Source organism: Petaurus breviceps, unplaced genomic scaffold, assembly GCF_028583685.1.
Source record: "Petaurus breviceps papuanus isolate PSGF00001 unplaced genomic scaffold, PetGlider_PUasm1.0 38, whole genome shotgun sequence".
Classification (NCBI taxonomy): Eukaryota; Metazoa; Chordata; class Mammalia; order Diprotodontia; family Petauridae; genus Petaurus; species Petaurus breviceps.
This window is the reverse complement of record NW_027186304.1, coordinates 54,511,865-54,536,286: the sequence shown is the minus strand read 5'-3', so window position 1 is coordinate 54,536,286 and position 24,422 is coordinate 54,511,865. Positions and strand designations below refer to the sequence as shown.

Here is a 24,422-nt window from a genome sequence, read left to right as displayed (position 1 = left end):
GGTGGCTAGCTGGTGCGGTGAATACAGTACCAGCTCTGAAGTCAGGAGGACCCAAGTTCAAATCCAGCCTCAGACACTTAACATTTACTAGCTGTGTGACCTTGGGCAAGTCACTTAACTAGGAAGGAAGGAAGGAAGGAAGGAAGGAAGGAAGGAAGGAAGGAAGGAAGGAAGGAAGGAAGGAAGGAAGGAAGGAAGGAAGGAAGGAAGGAAGGAAGGAAGGAAATTTTGTGCTCTAAGTTTAAGGGGTTTTTTCCTCTAGAACTTTATTACGAGCTTCTATCATGGAGTTTGTCGGAGATGATTTCAACTTACCATTCCATTGGAATTATTAATCCCATTCATATTAATTTTTGTTACAAATCTAATTGTTGGAGGTCCTTCTGGGTATTTAGATCCACACTCTACTTTCAGACTGTATATTCTGTTTTCATAGTTTGTCTGGAAGGCAAAAAAAGATCAATAGTTTATTAAGAACAGAGAGATATTTTAAGTGACAAAACTTTAAAATAATCTCATTCAAAAGATACCAAAACATACTCACTGAAGTATGTTTAATCTAAATATGCTGTTTTGTGGCTCATGGTTTTTGGAAGGTGTTAGTTAAAGGAGAAGGCTGCATTTCTCCTTTGGCTATTAAGTCTCCACGGCTAATTATCAATGTAATAATAAGCAAATGAGAATAACTGTCTTATAAATTACAGTCAAAAACAAAAGAATTACTAGAAGCAACCCTTCCTCTTACTCCAAAAAAATGTTATTTTAGCATCAATAATATTCTTTAAAACAAGGTTCAATGAAACTAAAGAAAAAATTCAGCATTTTGCTACAAAAATCAGACCTATTTGGTCTCAAATGAAATATTATAAATTCTATTATCAAAGGCTTCACACATGAAAGTACTGAATGAAGATACCAATCATGGTATAGTAAAAAAAAAAAACCACTGACCTTGAAGTCAGAAGACTTAAGATTGTCTGGACACTTACTGAGTAACCCTACCCTAGGTAAGTCATGACCGCTGTGAGCTTCAGTTTCATCCTTTGTCAAAGTGGGATAAGAAGACCTAGACTATAGTACTTACACGTCATATGTGGGATAAACGTTTTATAAAATTTAAAGTATTATGTAAATATGAGCTATATTTATTATATATATAATACATATACATATATATGTATATACAAACACAGACGCCATCTGCATATTAAGAATCCAGGGAAACTGAACTGCTCACAGTGGGAAGAAGAGCTCAATAGAATAAATCCTACTGCATAAAATTCCACAATGGTGCCTCTCCATACTAAAACATTGATTCCCAATCTCATGGCAGTAGTTATACTATCAGCATCCATTCCAGAATGGTCTACATAAGCATTTCCCAATTTATGTATTGCAGAAATCTAGCTATTTCTCATGACCATAACTAGAGGTACCATGAAAAAATGGCAATTAGCAATACATTTCCTATGGTATACCAATTATGTACTATACTTATAAGACACATTAAAAGAGTCTTTAATTTTTTACTTCAAAGTTTTCCTAGTAATCCCTTTAATCCCATACCCAACACTCCTCAAATCAATATTTATGGGTTCCAACCATATATTTTAAGATAAAAAAATTCAAGTTTATTTGGGAAACCTCATCTATAGAAACAACTTAGAATAGTCACATATCAGATTTTCAGTCACATTTTTTCAAATATGTAAGTCAAGAACTTTTCACAACATAGGATAAAAAATGTTCCTTATACTGATATATCCATTCCGTTTGTCTTACTAAATTATCTATTTGCACTTAGAGACATATGCAAGATTTATCACTATTTAATATTTCTTTAATAATTAATGTTGCTGATATACCCATTTTTCTAAATTATTCATGACTTAGTTCAAAGATTTTTCTATATTATATTCCTCCTTGTGACTTAAATTAGGGCCAATTAACCACTACCTGCAGATAAATCATTAGAAGAAAGTATGTGGAGGGTAACATATATGTTTTATACAGAAAAGGTAAAGATATAGACAGGTACAAAATTTTAAGGAAAAGTGTTTCAATATATTGGAAAAGTCAAGAAGCATGATATGACCAATTTATAGAATTGTTGCTAAGCCATTGTGCAATACAGACAGTGAAATATTATATGCATGGATGGATGGATGGATGGATGGATGGATGGATGGATGGATGGATGGATGGATGGGAGGGAGGGAGGGAGGACAAGATGAGAAATGGTTAATAAAGCACAAAAGTGGGTAAGAGTGGGGTATCTTAGAAAATTATATGGAGCAGAGTGCATCACAAGTTTAACATCCCTGAGACACACAAGCAGTGCACAACTTATGAATGTTTCTTTGGGAACACCTACCCCCCTATCCTGGTTATTTTCCTTCCCCTCCTCCTACTTTCCCTGTCCTCATCCACAGAGCTGCCTCTGTCCTACTATCTTTCACGCCACACACATTCCCCTTGCAATGGAGAATACTACCTGTCTCCTTCTACCCTTCTTCCATTAATGCCAACCTTGCCCCAACGTTCTTACCACCCTCTAACTGAATCAATCCTTTCCCAATGAACCTCGCCACTATATCTTTGCTCCTTCTCACTGTCCCAACCCCCAATATCTTATGTTACCTGTAATGTTTGCTGTCTATCTACTTCAGGCCACCCTTTGCTTTCACCTGGTTCTGGAACCAATCCAATCTGTTATCCCTTCAGAAATAATCCTGTCCTATTCCCTTTAGTCCTTCCCCCTGCTGTGTAGACAACCACAGGAACACTCAGCCATCCCCCAACCACAGGATTTAATCCTAGTTGTCTGAAGCTAAAAGGATTTCTTTTAACACCAAGAAGAAAATAGTAAGAACTCATACTTTCAATGCCAAAGCTATAGGAAAAGAAAATGTAATCCTGATGCTCCAAGGCTGGAAGCCTGAATACACTGAATATACCAACTGTAAACACTGTTCTAAAGTGGTATTTGGATTCTTTAGTACTATTTAACAATCCAGTATTTAATTGGTAATGAAGTTGAATCAGGGGTTAAACAAGCTTGCACAAATACACACAAAAAAGCTGTGAGAAAGCAGAATGAGTCAAAGATAGAAACATAAAGGATGTCTGAAGAGAAAGAACACCAAAAATTATGAAAATTCCTTGGATGGAAAGGGAAAGAATGGAAGAATAATATAAAGTCAGGGATTAAGGAGAAGAGAATAATCTACATATGCCGGTTTCACAAAATACCTGCCTAGAAGAGGAAAAGGGTGAAAACTTACAGTGTATGGCCATACCATTTAACTTACCTGACAGAAAAAAAGAATAAAAAATTAGGTTTCACGTATACACTCACTTTCTGGTTCCCCCTCAAGTATGCTTTTTTTTTTTTAATTCAACATATTTATTTGAAATAATAATAGCTCACATCTATATAATGCTTTAATGTTTTATGAAAGGCTTAAGAGACAACAGCATTCATTTTTTAAAAAGTGGTAATGAGGTAACAGACTGATTCTGGAACACCACCGATATACTTTAGATATCTGGAAGTCAATTTCTAATTCCTCATAAATATCAGAGTATGAGAAATGAAGAGTAGGGATAAAGGCACTGCCTTCTTCAAAATGTGATTTCCTCAATGTGGATAACTCCCTCTCCCAAAGCAGATCACAACTCATGCACACCTTTGTAAATAGTCTCATGAGTTGTGACCAAAAAAAATTCATCACCTGGTGGCCAGCCTTTTGGTGATGAGCCTCTCTCCGCACTGAGCGAGGCTGGTCCTCAGGCGACAGTCCGTCGCCGGGCCTACACTTGCAGCCTTTCCAGTTTGGTAGAACCTGCCAGAGCTTGCACTCCACTGGCATCTTTGGTTAATTTGATACATGTTTTGATCATAATTCAAACACTGCAGCTTTCCCTGATGCCTAAAAGAACCAAGAGCAAAATAAATGGATTTTATCCTGATGGCAGTAGGTTGTTTTAGGAGAGTGAGAAAATTATATGAATGGGGGGAAAAGCAATAAATCTGGAGTCTGAGGACTTGGATACAAATCCCAGCTCTATTATTTATTAGCTATGCAAATAGGCCTTAGTTTCTTCAACTGTAAAATGAAGAATCAGATTGGACTAGATAATTTCTAAGTTTTTTTCCAATTCTAACTCCTCCCCCTAAGTTACACAAATCTTAATTGATCTGAACCCACAGGAAAGATGGAAGAATACTAGAACCAGTGGATTTAGAAAAATGAAGCAAAATACTTTAAAATGTTACTTCTAATAGATTTAACTGTAAAAATCTTTTACATTTAATTAGCATTAACTAGGAAATTAATTTCATACTAATTCGATTATAAACTAAATCAAGTATCCTAAGTCATTATTTACAACAAACTCAACATACACTAAATACATACTGTGGGGGTGGCTAGGTGGAGCAGTGAATAGAGCACCAACCCTGGAGTCAGGAGGACCTGGGTTCGGATCCAGCCTCAGACACTTAACACAAAAACTAGCCATGTGACCTTGGGCAAGTCACTTAACCCTAAATGCCCTCCAAAAAGCAAACAACAAAAACATACTGTGCAAAGCTGATAAAGAAACATGAAAAATAATACTCCTTGCTAAAGTTTATATGTGATTTCTTAAAAACACCCATTGTGGAAATTTCTTTTTAAAAACTGATACCTTTTAAACATGTACAAGCATAGCAAAATAAAAACTGACAAATAACAACAAAATATTCCTTCCATGAAATTAACATTGTTATTTACCCCATCTTAGTTTCCTTGTGTGAATACTGTTAATAGCTAAAATATACTTCAATATGCTAGATTATGATTCATTTCTTAAAAGCACCTGTGATCTTACTAATGCCATACTCCAACATAAACTGCAAGCTATCCATTCTCTCTTATCCTGTGTGACTTTTGTCCAATCCTTCAATAAATTCAACAGGAGTTCCACCCAACTTCCTGATGAAATTTACCTCTCTTGATACTGCATGAGTAAAACACCCAACAGAACACATGGCCTGTCCAACAATCATCCTTTGTTCTCCTTTATTGATCACACATCTTTCTGATGACATTCTTTAAGAAACTTCTCGTGTACAATTCATTGTAATGTATTATGCCTCCTTATGTTCGCTCATGTGCCTCTCTACTGCCCTTTGAATGACTCTCTCAACTTTAAACTCTTTAGAAACTGTGGTATTAAAATGGGGACTCTCTTATTTCAGAAAGAAACTTGGGGTCATTTTAAGTGTGTAATTTCCCAAAAGTAATCTGGCCCACTCTCACTACTCTAATTAATTTTAAGCCCAGCTTACCCATGAACAGTGTCCAAGATATATGTACTGACTGATAAACTCTATGGATTGTCCATCCAACTGCATAGCATAACCTGGCAATCTTCATTCACTCTGTTTTTTCTGTGTACATAGTTAGGTCAAACTTTTATAAGTAATTATGCATCTCATTTAAGTAGCTCTGCAATGTTCTGGGGCTTGATAAAAACCAGCATACCATCCTCAAAAAAGGACATTATAGTATCCTCACCAAATACAGGGAATCCCTCTTCCCTCTGAATCTCCTATCAAGCCACCTTCCTTCATGACAGTGGCAAACATGCTTGGGAAGCACACAGTTTCCGTGTTTTATGCCTTGTTTGATGTAATAAGGATAAACAAAATTTCTGGTATATAGCGTCTTAATAAATGCTTGCTCACCAACTGACAACAACTAAAGGAAATGACAAGTTGTCCTACTGTTAGACTCTTCAAGGAATCTGTAGGATAGTAGACAGAGAGGTTGCTAGTTATATTTGGTCTCTCTTGGACATCTGTTTTTTGATAATAAGGTCTGCCTTTTTCCAAGCCTTTATTCTCCTACCCTATTTCAATATATACATAATCTAGCGCCAGATATTCTTCTTCAATACAATTTGTACTTCTTCACTAGGAACTACGATTTTAAGAATCCATATATGATGATTTCACTGTCAGTGACTAGTGTACTTACACAGAGCTGTATTAGCATCCTGTTAATGTAGTAGCCACTGTGTAAAAAGAAAATTTACTTTTAGTAGACCCATGATCTCAGTAAAGTAGAAAGGTCCCCAATAAGGAATTTCTTTCACCAATGCAGAACATTCTCTGAGTTAAAACCTCACAGAAACTGCTTGGAGCATGGAGATGTTAAGTGACTTTTCCAGGGTAACACAGTCAGTATATGTAATAGGAGACGTTGTACCTAAGTCTTCCAGAATTCAAGGCCACCTTTCCTATACACTGCACCATGCCCCTCTTGATGTCCGAATAAGTATACCAAATGAAGAAAAAGTCTGAATCAGTGTTGAATTTGTCAAACCAAAGAGAATTTTATCACAGGTTTCAAAAATTAATGACTAACCCTCACTGAGGGAATTTCTTGAAATGAGAAATATGATACTGCTTCAATCAAGGAAAAAACCCTACAAATTAAAACAGGAGTTGATAACCTTGGAAGACATAAGGATATACTTTTACTATGCAATATGACTGAAATAATGGTAAAATATTCTGAAGTACCTTTTTATTTTAAATGAATTTGCAAATCTAGGTTAAACATTATGTACATAGGAAACAGTTTTAAATTATGATTAATGGTGATTATTTCTTATGCTAACATTTTTTCAATCAGTCATTTATTAGTTAAGATCAGTATTAACAGAAAAAACTTGGGAGACTGACCCTTGGTGGCCCAATAATCATGCCTGTCCACCTTGTAAGTGTCATATCTTCATCATCTTCAAGTCCCCAGCTAACTGTACCATCGCCTACTCCTTTTTGGCCTTCTTCAAGTTCTTCTAACAAGCGAAAATTACGTGGAACTTTAACTCCTACACAAAGGAAATGGAAATGTAAAAAGCTCACAATTATTGAATATTCACATACATTCCAATTTAACTTTTGGTGAGTGAAACAATCTTCACACTTTTTAAATAATGAATTTAAATTCTCCAAGAACTTACAGCTGTTCATAAATGCCACAGAAAGGACCATGTTGACTATTACTTATATGCTTTCTAATTTCCTCACTACCTAGTTTTTTTCAGATTTTGGAGTAATATATTAATAGTACTTTTCCCCAAACAATGTAGATCTGAAAATACCATAAAGCAGATTATCATAAATTGGACTGTATTTTCTCACAGGAAGAATTATCACAATCAGGGGATATGTTCATGACCTTGTATTCTATATCAAACAAATCTTAAGTATGACCAATAAAATATCAAAGAAAAAATGTCTAGAATTTAAAATAGTAAAATTATGTTCCAAGGTCCAAGGGTTTTCTTGGCAAAGATATGGAATGGTTTTCCATTTCCTTCTCTAGCTCATTTTACAAATGAGGAAACTGAAGCAGACAGAGTTCAGTGACTTGCCCAGGATCACAGAGCTGGCAATTGTCTGAGACCAGATTTGAACTCCAGAAAAAGAGTCTTCCTGACTCCAGGGGCAAGGCACTCTATCCAATATACCACCTAGCTGTCCCACATATTGGGATATACCTCCCCCCATAATTAATGTATTATATTAGTACAAAGAAACACTACAACTCCAGGCTATTATAAATATCTAAAATTAACATGCTACTATGAAAAAATTTAATTACTAATACAATACACCTGAATTGATTTAGGAATCTTATTTTATTTGACTTTCATAGCAACTTTATGAGCAAAGGTTGATAACGCTTTACAAAAACAAAGGTTCAGAAGGGTTGAATTGTTACATGGAGGTTGGCTTCGCCTTATTCTTTATAGTTCCAGATGGCAGATCTTGTACCAATTGATGGAAATTATAGGGCAGATTGCAGCTCAACCAAAGGGAGAGTTTTTACAACTGTCAAAAATTGAATGGATTACCTTTTGTGATAGGTAGTTAGATGGTCACTAGACACATTTTGACAGAATATGAATGAGGGTTAGATATTGTACAAGGTACTGCTCTAACAGGTGGGCAGCTAGACAAGATCCATCTAACTCGAAGTCTATGATAAAAGGCACAGGACAATGAGGATGGACCTGCAGGATAAATTAGGCCTTACAATAAACTCTCAGCTATCCAGCAGATTCAGAACGGAGGCTTTTTGGTTTATCAAAGCTTTAAAATATAAATGTATTTCTTGAGCTGTATTTTATAAAATGTTAAAGAGTTCCAAAGTAGTGTAAGGTATCACCCCCCCCCTTCCCCTACCACCAGCCAAAGAAAGCTTCACCAACATAAGAGTGCTGTGAAAAACCCATTTCCTTTACAATGTTGTTCATAGGAATAAATTTAGAAGATGAAAGCAAGGGGGCAGCTAGGTGGCGTGGTGAATAGAGCATCAGCCCTAGAGTCAGGAGGACCTGGGTTCAGATCCAGCCTCAGACACTTAACACAAAAAACTAGCCGTGTGACCTTGGGTAAGTTGCTTAACCCCAATTACCCTCCAAAAAATAAAAGAAGATGAAAGCAAAACCAGAGATTTGTTCAAAATCATGTGACTTTTTAGTGTTGTTGCATAATTTCAGCCATGTCTACCACCTTGCAAAGAGTGGTTTGCTATTTCCTTTTCCAGCTCATTTTACAGATGAGGAAACTGAAACAAACAGGATTAAGTGACCTGCCCAGGGTCACACAGCTAGTGTCAGATCTGAATTCATGAAGATGAGCCTGTCTGATTCCAAACCCAATGCTCTATCAAGTGTGCCACTTAGTAGACCCTCCCCACCATAACCAGTTGATTATGAAGCTACTTCAGAAGCATATAAATAAAATAATCTGTGTCCATTTTCAGGTTTTATCTTTTGCTTCGTTATTATGTCCATTATGGATAATCAAGTAGAATCAGGAACTAATAAATTCATGAAATTCATGAAACAGCACTTACTAAGCACCAGACTAACTGTGCCCCAGACACAGTACTGAATAATGAAGATGCAAATACAAATGTGAGACAATCCCTGCCTTCAAGGAGCTTCCATTCTAATGGATGAGGGACAGTTGTCATCAAGAAGCTTTGTCACTAGTTACCCAGTTCTAGATCACAGATCCAGGGCAGAGTAAGGAAAAGACCTGTGCCCTGAAGTGGCATTCCAGGGTAAGGAACCATGGCCATCCCAAGGTTGTGTGTATCTAGAAAGGAACAAGTTCAAAAGCAAGTAATAGCAGTAGTATAGATCAGACCCCACAAGCAGAGTGGGGTCTCACTTCTAGTTTCTAGACCAGTCTGAAGCCTTCAAAGGAAAAGCCAAAGTAGGAATACCAGACCAAAAGGGAACCTACAATTTTGTCTCTCTGAACCATGGGCACTTCCTAGCTAATTCACAGTGGATGAACCCAGCAGCAGTTTACTCTTGAACAGACAGAACAAAAAACCAGGTCAAAACTTTACAGAACTGAGAGAGGAAGTGGTATGGGTGGGAGTGGTGGAAGTATAACATTTACGCCTTGTCCTGGATCAAACTATTTGGGGATCACTGAAAGCTTGCCAGTGCCCAATCTGCCCTCAGATTTAAGAATAACAGGATACCCCAAGAAACACGAAACAATGTCCCAGATATTCCCTCCTCAGGTATGAAGAGTCTGACCTTAATTTCAAGTTGGAAGTCAGTAAGGAGCCTGGAAGAATAAGCAAATGAAATAAAAAATCCCATCATAAAATGTTATCATGCTGACATAGATGCTTAAGACACAAAGTCAAAAGAGAAAGATTCCAAAACATCTACAGGGAAAGCCGCAGAGAAAAACACATTTGTGGGCACAAATTCAACTAGAATTCCTAGAAGAGATGAAGCAAAAGTTTAAAAAATAACTTTAAAATGTTTTTATAAAAGAAATGAGAACCTTTAAAAAAAATTTGGAAAAGAAATGAGCAACTATGGAAGAAAAAATTGGAATGAGAATGAACAATTTGGCATAAGAGGTACAGATCACTGCCCGAGAAAGAAACTTCCTGAAAATCAGAATGGACCAAATAAAAGCAAATGACTCCATGAGACAACAAGAAACATTAAAGCAAACTCAACAGACTTTAAATATAGATGAAAATGTATCTCATAGCAAAAATTACTCTCCTGAAAAACAGATCAAGCAGAAAAAAATTTATAAATCACTGGACCACCTACCTGAAAGTCTTAACCAAAAAAGCCTAGCCAACATATTTCAAGAAATCTTAAAAAGAAAACTGAGCAGATCTCTCAGAACCAGGGAATAAAGTGGAAACAGAAAGAATCTTCTGGTCATGTCATGAAAGAAACCCCAAAATAAAAACTCTCGAAATATTACAGCCAAAATCTAGCACTTTCAGGTAAAAGAAAAGAAAAAATTCTGAATAAAGTCAAGCAGACAAAAAGAAATAATTCAAGTAACTAGGAACCAGAGTCAAGATCGTGCATGATTTAATATCCGCCACTAAAAAGAGAAGAGCTTCGAATAGAATATTCTCAAAGGCAAAGGATATAAACATATGATCAAGAATAATTTACCAAAAAAATTAATAAAAATATTAACTTACCCAGCAAAACTAGGTACATCTTTCATCTATACTGCCTACTCTCCTCAGACACTGCTACCACTCCGATGCAGGCCCTTATCTCATACCTGCATGATTTCAATCACCTACTGATTGCTTTCCCTGTCTTAAATCTCTTCCCACTACAGTTGATCCTCCCATCAGTCATCAAAATGATCTTCCTAAAGCTGAAGTCTGGCCAAGTCACTCCAATGTCTAGCATATAGTTAACAATTAACAAATGCCTGTTGCCTGCCTGGGCCCTATTCATAAAACTCCAGTAATTTCCTATACCTTGGAGATCAAAACTAAAATACTTTTTGGCTTTTCAAGCCCTTCATAACCTGACCCTTTCCTATCTTTTCATTCTTCTTACATCTTAACTCCCCATCTTCCTCCAGCATTCTGCAATCCAGTGACACTGACCTAGTTGGGGTTCCTTGACACCCCCATCTCCCAGCTCTATGGATTTTCAGTGGCTGTCCTCCATGCACAGAATTTTCTCCCTCATCTCCCCAGCTTCCAAGTCCCAGCTAAAATTTTACTTTTTATAAGAAGCCTTTCCAGAGTCCTCTTAATGCTAGTGCCTCCCCTCTGTTGAATATCTCAAATTTATCCTTTCTATATCTTGTTTGCATGCTATCTCCCACATTAGGAATATGAGCAAAGAATTATATTTTGTCTTTCTTTTCCACAACAAGCGTTAAGAGTCTGTAAGAATACAAAACTAGTTTGGGCTTTCGGCCAACCATGATTTTATCAAATAAAGCCTAATTAAAGTCAACATATTTATTAAGCACCAACTATGTGCAGAACATTATTAATAGCTAACTTAATAGCTAAGCCCATCCCACATTGTGACCTATGACTTCACCTTTGAAAGGTCTCCTGAATGTGCCCACTTCTCTTCTCTGACATTGCCACCACCATGTTAGTACAAGTCTTATCACCTCATGCCTTGATACTACAATAGCTTGCTGGTAAGTCTGTCTTCCTCAAGTCTCTCCCTACTCCAAACCACCATCCATTCAGCAGCTCAAGTGATTTTTTCTAAAATGCAAGGTCCAGTCATGTCACCTCTTTCCTACTCAATAAACTCTAGTGGCTTCCTATTACCACCAGGAAAAATTCAAAATATTCAGTTCTGCTTTCAAAGTCCTTTATAACCTAGCCCTCCTCCTGCCTTTCCAGTCTCCTTACACCTTATTCCCCTCCAAATAGATACACGTCAATCCAGTGACACTGTTTTCCTGGCTATTCCAGGAACAACACTCCATTTCTCAGCTCTGGACATTTTCTGTGGATGTCCCTCCATGCCTGGAACACTCACCCTCCTCCACTTTGCTACTGACTTCCCTGACTTCTTATCCTTAATCCCTACAGGAAGCCTTCTTCACCCCCTCTTAAATCCAGTGCCTTTCTTCTGTTAATGATGTCTTATCATACATGTATGTGTTATATATGTATGCATGTATATATCTGTATATAAACATATACCACACACATATGTATGTTATGTACTGAAAGCGATTTTTACTAATGTGAATTTGTCACTACATACCCACTTAGCCCATATAAAATAACTTTACACAAATCATATATTGTACTAAAATGCAGCATATTAAATACCATACCATAATAAACAGAATTATAAAATGAAAGGTAAAGTTACTGATAAAGTATGCACAGTAAGGTTAACATAGGTGTGCAGTATATTTTTATAAAGTTACTGAGAGATTTTTGGACAATGGTTCTCTTTGTTCCTCATATATCTGACAACAGCAAGCAGTATTATCCTCACTCTTTGAACCTTTAAAAATCATTAAGTATCTGAATCCACCTTTTCAATAACAAGAAAAAAAATCACTCAAATGATGAAATGCTGCTGCCAATCTCAGTTCCAAAGTTTCCCTTTCTTCTTCAGCAATCTCTGCAGCTAACAGTTCAATCAGATCCTCAATCAACAGTTCTTCTCCAAGAGATTCAATCAATTCCTTCACACTTCTAGCTCCAATTCTTATGCTAATTTCAATCTTGTTATTTACTTCTTCCAAAGTTTAATCTTTGACAAATTCATTAAAACTGGAATGAACTGCAGGTACATTTTTTTTTTTCAAACTCTTCACATACGTTTCTGTTACATCTTCCCATATCCTAGCAATATTCTGGATTGCATGGTAAATAATGTAGGACTTCCAAAAATCTCTCAATATCAAGTCCTTAGCTGCATCCAAAGCTGAAAAAAATGTGTTTAGGGGGAAGGTAGACCACTTTTGCATTTTCATTAAAATTATCCAGATAGGGAGGATGACCTGGAGCATTATCCAAAATAAGTAGAATCTTGAAAGGAATGTCATTATCATTACAAAACTTCTAAACTTTGGGAATGAAGTATTATATAAATCATTGTTAAAAGGTGATAAGGGTTATATCTATTCATCACGGGTAGCAAAATGATGCACAGGTAGTGCAGTTGCCTTTGCTGAATCCTTTCAATGCTCTGGGGTTTTTTTGAGTGGTACACAAGAACAAGTTTTAATTTGCAAGTCCCAGATGCAGTCCCTCCAAGCAGAATTTTATGACCAATTCATATTTTTCTTGGGAGGCCCTTGATGCAGGAGTTTTGACTTTGTTGACCTCTTCTGGTTCTATGTTTTGATCTTTGTCACCAAAGAACGATTCTTTTTTTTTTTTTTAAAGCAATCGGGGTTAAGTGACTTGCTCAAGGTTACACGGCCAGTTATTTCTGGGTGTGGTGCTATTCAAAGAACGATTCTATAGTCTGATTTCCCTTCCTCTGTTACTCTTTTTGCCAGCCAATTACAAGACTTTTGAGCTTTCTGCCACGTTAGAACTGTTTCCAGCGTAGAAAGTGCTCTGTCCCAAATTTCAGGGGTTTTTGCACAGTTGTTGTCAGAGCTACTTCTAGGCACCTGCTTCAGAATTGTGAGGAGGATTGCCTCTCCACAGTCACCACAAGCTCTGCCATGCCAAAGCTCCTCCTTACCCCAGGATAGCCACCCAAGACTGCGACCCAGATCCAAGCAGGATAAAGCAAGAGAATTCTGCCTCAGAGCCAGCAAAGAGATTCCTGCAAATGCCCTCCAGTCAGTCTCTTGGTCCCCTGCCTCCCCCCACAATCTGTGGTCCTGGATCTCAGGAAGCAGCCGTCCCCCCCCCTCACCCTCCCCCACTGCCTCTGCCACCCCAGGGGCAGGGGCCAGAACATGTCCAAAACAGTTTTCCCACTGACCTTATACTTTCTCTTTATGGGTTGAGAAGTCTGAAAACCACCGTAGAAGAAATTCAAGCTAACCATAAGTCATATGAAAAAAAAACACCCTAAATTTACTAATAATTAGAGAAACAAATTTAAAAAATTCTAAGGCTCAACCTTAAAACCATCAGATTGGAAAAGTTGATAAAAAAGAAAAAATGGCAAACACTGGAGCAAGTACGGGAAAACAGATAAATTAATGTAATGTTAGTGGAGAATAAACTTATCTAGACCTTCTGAAAAGCAATTTGGAACAATGCTCAAAAGTTACGTAAATCATGCCATACCCTTTGATCCAGCAATACCAATAAGAAGTCTATATCCAAAATGTCAAAGAAAGAGTAAAAGAAAACTTATGTACAAAAATATTTATAGGAGTTTTTTCCCCCCATGGCAAAGAACTGGAAACTAACAGGGGTGTCCATCTATTGAGGAATGGTTAAACAAGACATGGTATATGAAAGTGAGGGAATCCTGCTATGCCATAAGAAATAAAGGTAAGGGTTTAAGAGAAATCTAGAGGACTTGTATAAACTGATGTAGAGTGAAGTAAGCACAACTAGGAGTATAATTTATGCAGTAATGACAAAACTATGAAGACAAACAACTTTGAAAGACTTAAGAATTCTGATAGATGCAGGATACCCACCTCCTAATAGAGAGGTGATGGGCTTAGAGAACAAATTGAAACTTTTTTTAGACATGGCTAACACAAGAATTTATTTGACTACATACGTTTGAAAAAGGGTTTCATTTTTCTTTCTTCTTCAATGGAGATGAATGGAGCAAAGGCCAATTTTTGTTGATTGTAAAAGATTTTAATTTTTTTTTTATTTTAAAGACATTGAGGTTGGAAGATTGTATTTCCGCAAGTAGATAGCTTACAGAAAGAACTCTGGCAAAACGGGTTAAAATCAGATCATGAATTTAGATGCCAAAGGAATTCATATTTTATCCTGGAAGAAATAGACACTGAGAACTTTCTGGGTGGAGAGACTATTATTTTGGTAGCACAGTGGAAGATAGATAACATAAGGAAGTGAATGCACAGGGACTAATTAAGCAACTATTGCAGTAGTCAATCCAGGAAAGAATTGATGAGGGTAGTAGCAGTGTGAGTGGACAGAAAGGAATGGATAGGACAGCAGCTGTGAAGAAAAAATAAAGACAGCAACTACAAATAGCAAGAGGAGGCTGAAGAATTCTGGATGATTGAGGGTGCACATCTAAGTGATTAGAAGGATAATGATGCTCTGGATAAAAACATTACAAAATGAGTTTAGGAAAAAAAGATGATGAATTTCATTTTGAACATGTCAGTGTTTAGCCTTGAAAGGATAACAGAATAATGTTCCTTTCCTCTTCACAGGGCAGGTAAAGGTTCATGGCTTCCTCTTGTAGCCAACCCACTCCTGCACACAGGGTTTTCACTGAGGCAGAAATCTCTAGTACAATAGAAACTCCAAAGGACTACTCCAAGTACAATTTGGTTAAGTATATACGTAGCAAGCTTATCAAATTTACAGACAACACAAATCTGGAACTTTAAGTGGGTGACAATCAGAATTCAAAAAATCTTTACAGGCTAGAACAAGAGTCAACACTTTTTCTGTAAAAACCTAGATAGCAAGTATTTTAGGCCTTATGAGCCAAGAGGCAAAATCAAGAATATTATATACTTTTGTATTAAGAAAGAAAACAAATTTTCACATACTGTTATTGACAAAATTCAAAATATAAGAATATAATAGTTAAGTGCAATTTCTTGTAATAAAGATGTAATGAGAAATAGAATTTTTTGTCGAGGTAACATGCTTAATTGAAGTTCAAATGAAGTGTTTCTTATCATCAAAAACAATAGTAAATGTTCATATCTGTTAATGCTGTTCTGTAATGTAATTTCACACATACCATCTTTGAAAATAAAAAGTACTGCCTAATATCAATGCATAAGCACATGATTTTCATGGAGTATTTCACTGTTCAATAGGTATTCATAGAATTTTATTTAATTCTTCTCTTGATATTTGCTTCTTGGCATGTCATTACATTTCAGATTAATCACTTCCAATGGGAGGTTAGGTAGAAGCTCCTAAATTGCAGTTAAATGGATTTCAAAATATGGAAATTTTTTTGTACTTGCATACAGGTCCAAAAAACACTGGTGTAACTATAGTTTAAGCTTATAAAATGTATCTGTTGTACATTTGTGGGAATGGAGAGCTTGTTTGTTTTAACTTTTGACAGCATAGGAAATGTATTACATCACAATAACAAGCTATGGCCAAATTTACTGTAATCTAAGTTTCACATATAAGCATGTTTTTGCCTTGTGATTTTTTAGGATGAATTCATTAAGCCACATCAATTCTTCAGTAATAACTAATTTCTATTCAGAAAAATTCAATCAGCCCTGGTCTCAAAAAAAAAATCATTAAAAATCTTTTTTCCCCTCTTTTCTTAAAAAAGAATGTCAGTGGGGACACTCTGTTAAAAAATTATTGGAAAAATTGGGAAGAGAAATGAGAGTGATACAAGAAAATCATGAAAAATATGTCTACAGCTTGCTAAAGGAAACAAAAAAAAAATACTGAAGAAAATAACACCTTAAAAAAATAGACTGACCCAAATGGAAAAAGAGGTCCAAAAAGTCAATGAAGAAAAGAATGCCTTTTGAAAAGTAGAATTAGCCAAATGGAAAAGAAGATCCAAATGTTCGCTGAAGAAAATAATTCCTTCAAAATTAGAATGAAGTAAGTTGAAGCTAATGACTTTATGAGAAATCAAGATATTATAAAACAGGCCCAAAAGAATGAAAAAATAGAAGACAACATGAAATATCTCATTGAAAAAACCATTGACAGGGCGGCCAGCTAGCACAGCGAGTAAGAGCACCAGCCCCAGAGTCGGGATAACCTGGGATCGAATCCGGGCTCAGATACTTAGCACCACACTCAGAATTAACTGGACGTGTAACCTTAAGCAAGTTACTTAACCCCAATTGCTTTAAAAAAAAAAAGAAAGAAAGAAAAAAACCATTGACCCAGAAAACAGATCCAGGAGAGACAATTTAAAAATTACTGGACTACCTGAAAGCCATGACCAAAAAAAGAGCCTAGACATCATCTTGCAAGATACTATCAAGGAAAAAATGCCCTGATATTCTAGAACCAGAGGGTAAAATAGAAATTGAAAGAATCCACCAATTGCCTCTTGAAAGATATCCCAAAAAAGAAAACCTAGGAATATTGTAGCCAAATTCCAGAGTTTCCAGGTCAAGGAGAAAATATTAAAAGTAGTCAGAAAGAAACAATTAGAGTATTGTGGAAACACAATCAGAATAACACAAGATCTAGCAGCTTCTACATTAAGGGATCAGAGGGCTTGGAATATGATATTCCAGAGGCCAAAGATTAAAGATTAAAACCAAGAATCACCTACCCAGCAAAACTGAGTATAATACTTTACAGGGAAAAATAGACATTCAATGACATAGAGGACTTTTAAGTATTCTTGATGAAAAGACCAGAACTGAACAGATAATCTGACTTTCAAATACAAGAATCAAGAGAAGCATGAAAAGGTAAACAGGAAAGAGGAATCATAAGGGACTTATTAAAGATGAACTGGTTATATACATGGAAAGATGATATTTGTAACTCATGAGACTTTTCTCAGTATTAGGGTAGTTGAAAGGAGCGTACGTGTGTGTGTGTGTGTGTGTGTGTGTGTGTGTGAGAAAGAGAGAGAGAGAGAGAGAGAGAGAGAGAGAGAGAGAGAGAGAGAAGAAAGAAGGCACAGGGTAAGTTGAATATGAAGGGATGATATCTAAAAATTGAAATTAAGGGGTGAGAGAGGAATATTGGGAGGAGAGAGGGAGAGATAGAATAGGATTATCTCACATAAAAGAGGCAAAAGAAAGGTGTTACAATGGAGGGGAAGAGCAGGGAGGTAAAAGGGAATGAGTCAACCTTACTCTCATAGGATTTGGCATAAGGAGGGAATAACATACACACTCAATTGGGTATTTTACTCTATAGGAAAGTAAGGGGCAAGGGGATAAGACGGGGGAATGATAGAAGGGAGGGAAGACTGGGAGGGGATAGTCAGAAGCAAGCACTTTTGAAAAGGAATAGGGTCAAAGGAGAAAACAGAATAAATAGGGGGCAGGATAGGATGGAAGGAAATATAGTTAGTCTTTCACAATATGGCTACTATGAAAATGTTTTCCATAACTACACATGTATAACCTATATTGAATTGCTTGTCTTCTCAATGGGGGTGGGTAAGGAGGGAAGAAGGGAGGGAATCAGGAACTCAAAATTTTAAAAACAAATGTTTTTACATTCAACTGGGAAATAAGATATACAGGCAATGGGGTATAGAAATCTATCTTGCCCTACAAGAAAGTAAGGGGGAGGGGCGGGGATAAGAAGCCATAAAAGGGAGGGCTGACTGGGGGAAGGGGTAATCAGTATGCAAGCCATCTTGGGGTGGGAGGTAGAGAAGAGATGAAGAGAAAAATCTGGATCTCAAAATCTTGTGGAAATGAATGTTGAAAACTAAAAATAAATAAATACATTCTCGGGGGGGGGAGAAAAAGAAAAAATATCCTAGTATAGAAATATGCAGGGCACTTGAAATACTACTAAGTTATAAATGAATCATGGAAACTTGCACTGCAAAGAGCAGCAGTGCAAAAGTGATGAAAGTGCCATGTAAAATCTACTGCAATTGTTCTATTAAAATGTTATTTTAAAATATAAAACTGTGTGCAATGTTTTCCTGGTTCTGTTCATTTCAGTTTGTATCAGTTCATACAAATCTTTGCAGGTTTTTCTGAAATCTGCTTGTTCATCACTTCTTACTGCACAACAGAATTCCATTACAGTCATATACCACAGCTTGTTCTGCCATTTCTGAACTGACAGGCATCCCCTCAATTTCTATTATTTTGCCACCATGAATAAGGCTGCTATAAATATTTTTGGACATGTAGCTCCTTTTCCTTTTTTATGATCTCTCTGGGATTCAGATTTAGTAATGAATGGTATTGCTAGATCAAAAGGTATGCAGAATTTGGTCACAACCATGCCAACTATGCATTACTGTCCCAATTTTCCCACATCCTCTCCAACATTTATCATTTTCCTTTTTTTGGTCTTATTACCTAATCTAATAGGTGCTAAGTGGTACCTCAGTTGTTTTAATTTGCATTTCTCTAATCAAAAGTGATTTAGAGCAGGGCTTCTAGGAGGGTTTGGTGCACAGTACATTTGCTTTGTGTTCAGAACCAAGGCTTCAGTGAAGTTGCTCAATGGGCAAGGGCTGCCATAAACATCTCAGATTCATGCTACGTTTGATTTTTAATTTTTGGTCATTGTACATTTAGAAAACCTTTGCACTGACTTAGAGCATTTCCTCATATGGCTATAGATAGCTCTGATTTCTTCATCTCTAAATTGCCTGTTCATATCCTTTGAACATGTATCAATTGGGGAATGCCTTGTATTCTTATAAATTTGATTTAGTTCTCTATATATTTGAGAAATTAGGCCTTTATCAGAGATACTTGTAAAGATTGTTTCCTAGCTTTCTGCTTTCCTTCTAATCTTGATTTTGTTTATAACAAAAGCTTTTAATTTTAATACAATGAAAATTATCTATTTTACATTTTATAATGCTCTCTCTCATTTGATCATGATTTCTTCCCCTCCCCATAGGTCTCCTCACAGGTAGACTATGCCTTGCTTTTCTGATATGTTTATGGTGTCACCCTTTATGTCTAAATCATGCATCCATTTTGACTTTATCTTAGTATGTAGTGTGAGATGTTGGTCTATACCTAGTTTTTTTTCCTATTGTTTTCCAGTTTTCACAGCAGTTTTTGTCAAATAGTGAGTTCTTATCATAAAGACTGGGTTTATCAAACACGAGGTTACAATGGTCACTGACTACTACGTTTTATGTACCTAATCTATTCCTCTGATCCACCATTCCTATTTCTTGGCCAGTACCAGATAGTTTTGATAATTACTGCTAAAATATAGTTTGAGATCTGGTACTGCGAGGTTACCTTTGCATTTTTTTCATTAATTCCCTTTGATATTCTTGATCTTTTGTTCTCCTAGATGAATTCTGTTATTTTTCTAGCTCTAACAATTTTTTGGTAGTTTGATTGGTATGGCACTGAATGAGTAAAGTGATTTAGGCGAAACTGTCATTTTTATTATATTGGCTTGGCCTACCCATAAGCAACTGATATTTTTCCAACTGTTTAGATCTGAATTTATTTGGATGAAAAGTATTTTGCAATTGTATTCATGTACCTAGGTGTCTTGGTAGGTAGACTCCCAAGTACTTTATATTGTTTACAATTAGTTTAAATGGAATTTATCTCTTGCTGCTGAGCTTTGTTGGTTATATAAAGAAGTTCTGATGATTTATGTGGTTTATCTTATATCCTGCAACTTTGCTAAAGTTGTTAATTATTGCAAGTCTTTAAGTATACCCTCATATCATCTGCAAAGAGTGATAGTTTTGTTTCCTCACTGCCTATTCTAATTCCTTCAATTTCTTTTTCTTCATATTGTTAAAACTAACATTTCTAGTAATTTACTGAATAATAATGGTGATAATGGGCAGCCTTGCTTCACTCCATTCTTACTGGGAAGCCTTCTAGCTTATCCCCATTACAGATAATGCTTCCTGATGGTTTTAGATAGATACTACTTATCATTTTAAAGTATGCTCCCTTTATTCCCATGCTCTGTATTATTTTTAATAGGAATGGGTGCTGTATTTTGCCAAAAGCTTTTTCACTATTTATTGAAATAATAATCATATGATTTCTGTTGTTTTTATTATTGATATAGTCAATTATGTTGACAGTTTTCCTAATATTGAACCAACCCTGCATTCCTGGTTTAAATCCCACGTAGTCATAGCTTATAATCCTTGTGATACATTGCTGTAATCACCTTGCTTACATTTTGTCCAAATTTTTTGTATCAATAGTCAGTAGGAAAACTGATGCATAATTTTCTTTCTCTGCTTTAGCTCTTCCTGGTTTAGGTATCAGCACCATAGTTGTGTCATAAAAGGAGTTGGTAGGATTCCTCCTTCACCTATTTTTCCAAATAGTTTATATAGTATCAGAATTAGTTATTCTTTAAATGTCTAGTATAATACTCTTGTGAATCCATCTGACCCTGGGGATTTTTCCCTAAGGAGTTCATTATTGGTTTGTTCGGTTTCTTTTTCTAAGATGGGATTATTTAGGCATTTTATTTCCTGATCTGTAAATCTGGGTAATTTACATTTTCATAAATATTCATCAATTTAACTCAGATTGTCAGATTTACTGTCACATAATTGGGCAAAATATTTCCTAATGATTGCTTTAATTTCTTCTTCATTGGTGGTGATTTCATCCTTTTCATTTCTGATATTGGATATTTGGTTTTCTTTTCTTTTTTAAATCAAATTAACCAATGACTTATCTATCCTACTGTTTTTTTTCCTCATAAAACCAGTCCCTAGATTTATTTATTAGCCCTATAGCTTCTTTTTAATTTTTAATCTCATTAATCTCACCTTTGATTTCCAATTTTGTGCTCAACTGGCGATTTTTAGTTTGTTCTTTTTCTAGTTTTGTTGTTTTTTAGTTGCATACCCGATTCATTGATCTTTTCTTTTTCTGTGTTGTTGATGCAAGAATTAAGAGAAATAAATTTTTCCTTAAGTACTGCTTTGGCTACATTCCATAAATTTTAGCATGTCTCACTGTTATCATTCTCTTTAATGAAATCAACTGTTTCTATGATTTGTTCTTTGATCTACCTATTCTTTAGGATTAGATTATTTAGTTTCCAATTAATTTTTAATCTACCTTTCCAATGTCCTTTGTTGAATTTTTATTGAATTATGATCCAAAAAGAATACAATATTTCTGCCTCTCTATATTTGATTTTGAGGGTTTATGCCATAATATATGGTCAATTTTTGTGTATATGCCATATGCGGCGAAGAAAAACATATTCCTTTCTATTCCCATTCAGTTTTTTCCAAAGATCTATCATATCTAACTTTTCTAATATTCTATTTACTATTTTATAGTTTCTTTCTTATTTATTTTTGGTGGGATTTACTGAGTTGTGAGAGGTGACAGTTGAGGGTCCCCCCATTAGTATAGTTTTGTTGTCTATTTCTTCTTATAATTCATCTTCTTTAAGAATTTGGATGCTATAACACTTGGTGCATATATGTTTAGTATTAATATTGCTTCACTGTCTATGGTACCTCTTAACAAAACATGGTTTCCTTCCCCTTAATTAGGTCTATTTTTGCTTTTACTTTGTCTGAGATCAGGATTGCTACCTCTATTGTTTTGTTTTTTTTTACTTCAGCTGAAGCATAAATTCTGTTCCAGCTTCTTACCTTTACTCAGTGTGTCTAAACAGTATCAACAACACTGTGTGAAGATCAACTATGAATGACTAGGCTTTTCTCAACTACACAATGATGGAAGACAAGCACAAAGGTACTCACAAAGGAAAATCCTATCCACATCCAGATAACGAACTGATGGCCTCTGAACGCAGATCAAAGCATTTTTTTTACTTCATTCTTTTTTTATGTTTTTTCCTTTTGATCTGTTTCTTCTTTCACAACTATGGCTAATATGGAAACATGTTTCACATCTTAGCACATCTATAACCTATGTTAAATTGCCTACCATTTTCAGGAGAGGGGAGAGGTGGGAAGGAGGGAGAAAAATTTAGAACTCAAAATCTTGTAAAAATGAATGCTAAAAATTGTCTTGACATGTAATAGGGGGGAAATAAAATGCTGTTTTTTTTAAAGATTTAAAAAAAATGAAATATAAAACTATTCTAGCTCATGAGCAGTACAAAGCCAGGAGAAAGGCCGTATGTGGCCTGAGAAATATCATTTGTCAACCCCTGATGGCCAAATCAAGTAAGGTGATACTTAATAAGGATAAACTTAAAAGTTTTCAAAAATTAAAGTTGAGAAATTCCTTAATTTCAAAAAATTTTATTTTAAAAAACAAACTTGAGAAATACAAGATGGGGAAGGTACAGCTAGATGATACAACAAGATCTAGGGGCTTAGCTGACTACAACTTCAATACAAGTATATCAACAGTATGATATGGCTGCCAAAAAATATAAAAGATCTAATGCAATCCTAGATTGAAATAAAAGAATCAGAGTGTAGGAAGAAAGCGGCTAGAGTACTTCTGATTTCTGCTTGGTCAAACAACACTCAATTCTGAGTGCTGTATTTTAGAAAAGGCATTTATAAACTGGAGAGTACCTAAAGTAGGACAATCAGGACAGACCTCAAGTTCATTCTGGGAATATCTATCCCAAAGAAGAGTCAACTTGGGGAGATAAGCCTTCAAAATACCTAAAATGTCATCATGAAGAAGGATTCAATATGTTTTGCTTAGCTTAAGAGGAGATAATTAGGAACAATGCATAGAAGCTGTAAAGAGGCAGATTAAGGTTTGATTTAAGGAAAAAATGTCCTAACAGCTATCTAAAGGTGAAATGGACTGCCTTAAAACTAAGAACTTAAAAGTTCTTAACTTTTTAGTAGTCATGGACCATGTTGGCAGTCTGGCAAAGCCTATAGTCTCTTCAGAATTTTTGTTGCCTACATTCACAACTGAAGGGAAAGCTAAAGAGGTTAGTGAAAATAATCACACGCTTTTTCCCCATTCAAGTTCATACACCCCCTGAAATCTGTTCCTGGACCCCAGGTTAAGAACTTCTTGCTATAGGAAGTAGTAGGTTCTCAATGGAGATCATCAAGAAAAAGGTCAACAACCTTTTGTCAGGCAGACAGTAAAAGGAATTCATGCTCACGTACAGGTTGGATTAAATGGCCTGTGACATATCTTCCAAAGCTGATTCTGTAATTCTATTTTCAGGGCTAAGCACTGAATCATTCAAGACATACTGATGAGTCTGGAACATACTAGGAGCTTAAATGTTTGCTGATTGACGTTTTAAATAAAGTCACCCTCGTGGAAGTTACTTAAATATCTAGATTCTTCAGTGTGCTGAAGTAACAATCTCAATTTTTAATAGCAATAGCTTTTTTTAAAAAATGCAGGTACATGCTCTTTCATTTTGGAATAATCTACTTTAAATTGAGAATTCAGCTGAAATTTTTTTAAAACCCACAAGTTTATCTTTCTTTCCTCTTCTATAGATGAGAGAAGAGACAAACTAGATGCATTACCCAGTTTACAATTCTCATGCTAAATCTAAATGAAATTATGTTTTACCAAAAAAAAAAAAACTTCAGAAATGTTTGGTTAAAACACTTTAGAATACTTGCATCTACTGTTCCAGTTGATAGTGGCCCTAACACAATTTAAGAAAAATTCTTTAAATAATTCTAATGTAGTAAAATATCAGGTTATTCACTTCCCAGATACTTATTAAAGTACCTACTTCAGTAAACTTCTATATATAATCAGTTTTCTGAACAATACAAATTTAATCTATACAATTATAAAAATAAATCATTGCTTTAAAATGCAGTGTCTTAAGATGAAAATGACACTA

At 35.6% G+C, this 24,422-nt stretch overlaps 1 protein-coding gene across 1 annotated transcript in view; it reads right to left on the bottom strand.

The window, feature by feature from the left end:
• Positions 1–286: 286 nt before the first annotated feature.
• UBE2V2 (ubiquitin conjugating enzyme E2 V2) overlaps positions 287–24,422 on the bottom strand; it is a 42,356-nt gene continuing 18,220 nt past the window's right edge. Inside the window, exons 2-3 of the mRNA XM_069099914.1 lie at positions 6,737–6,885; positions 287–441 (exon numbers count right to left, since the gene is read on the bottom strand). Coding sequence (XP_068956015.1) covers positions 307–441; positions 6,737–6,885 — 284 coding nt within the window. The 3' untranslated portion in view covers positions 287–306. The remainder of the gene's footprint in view (positions 442–6,736; positions 6,886–24,422) is intronic.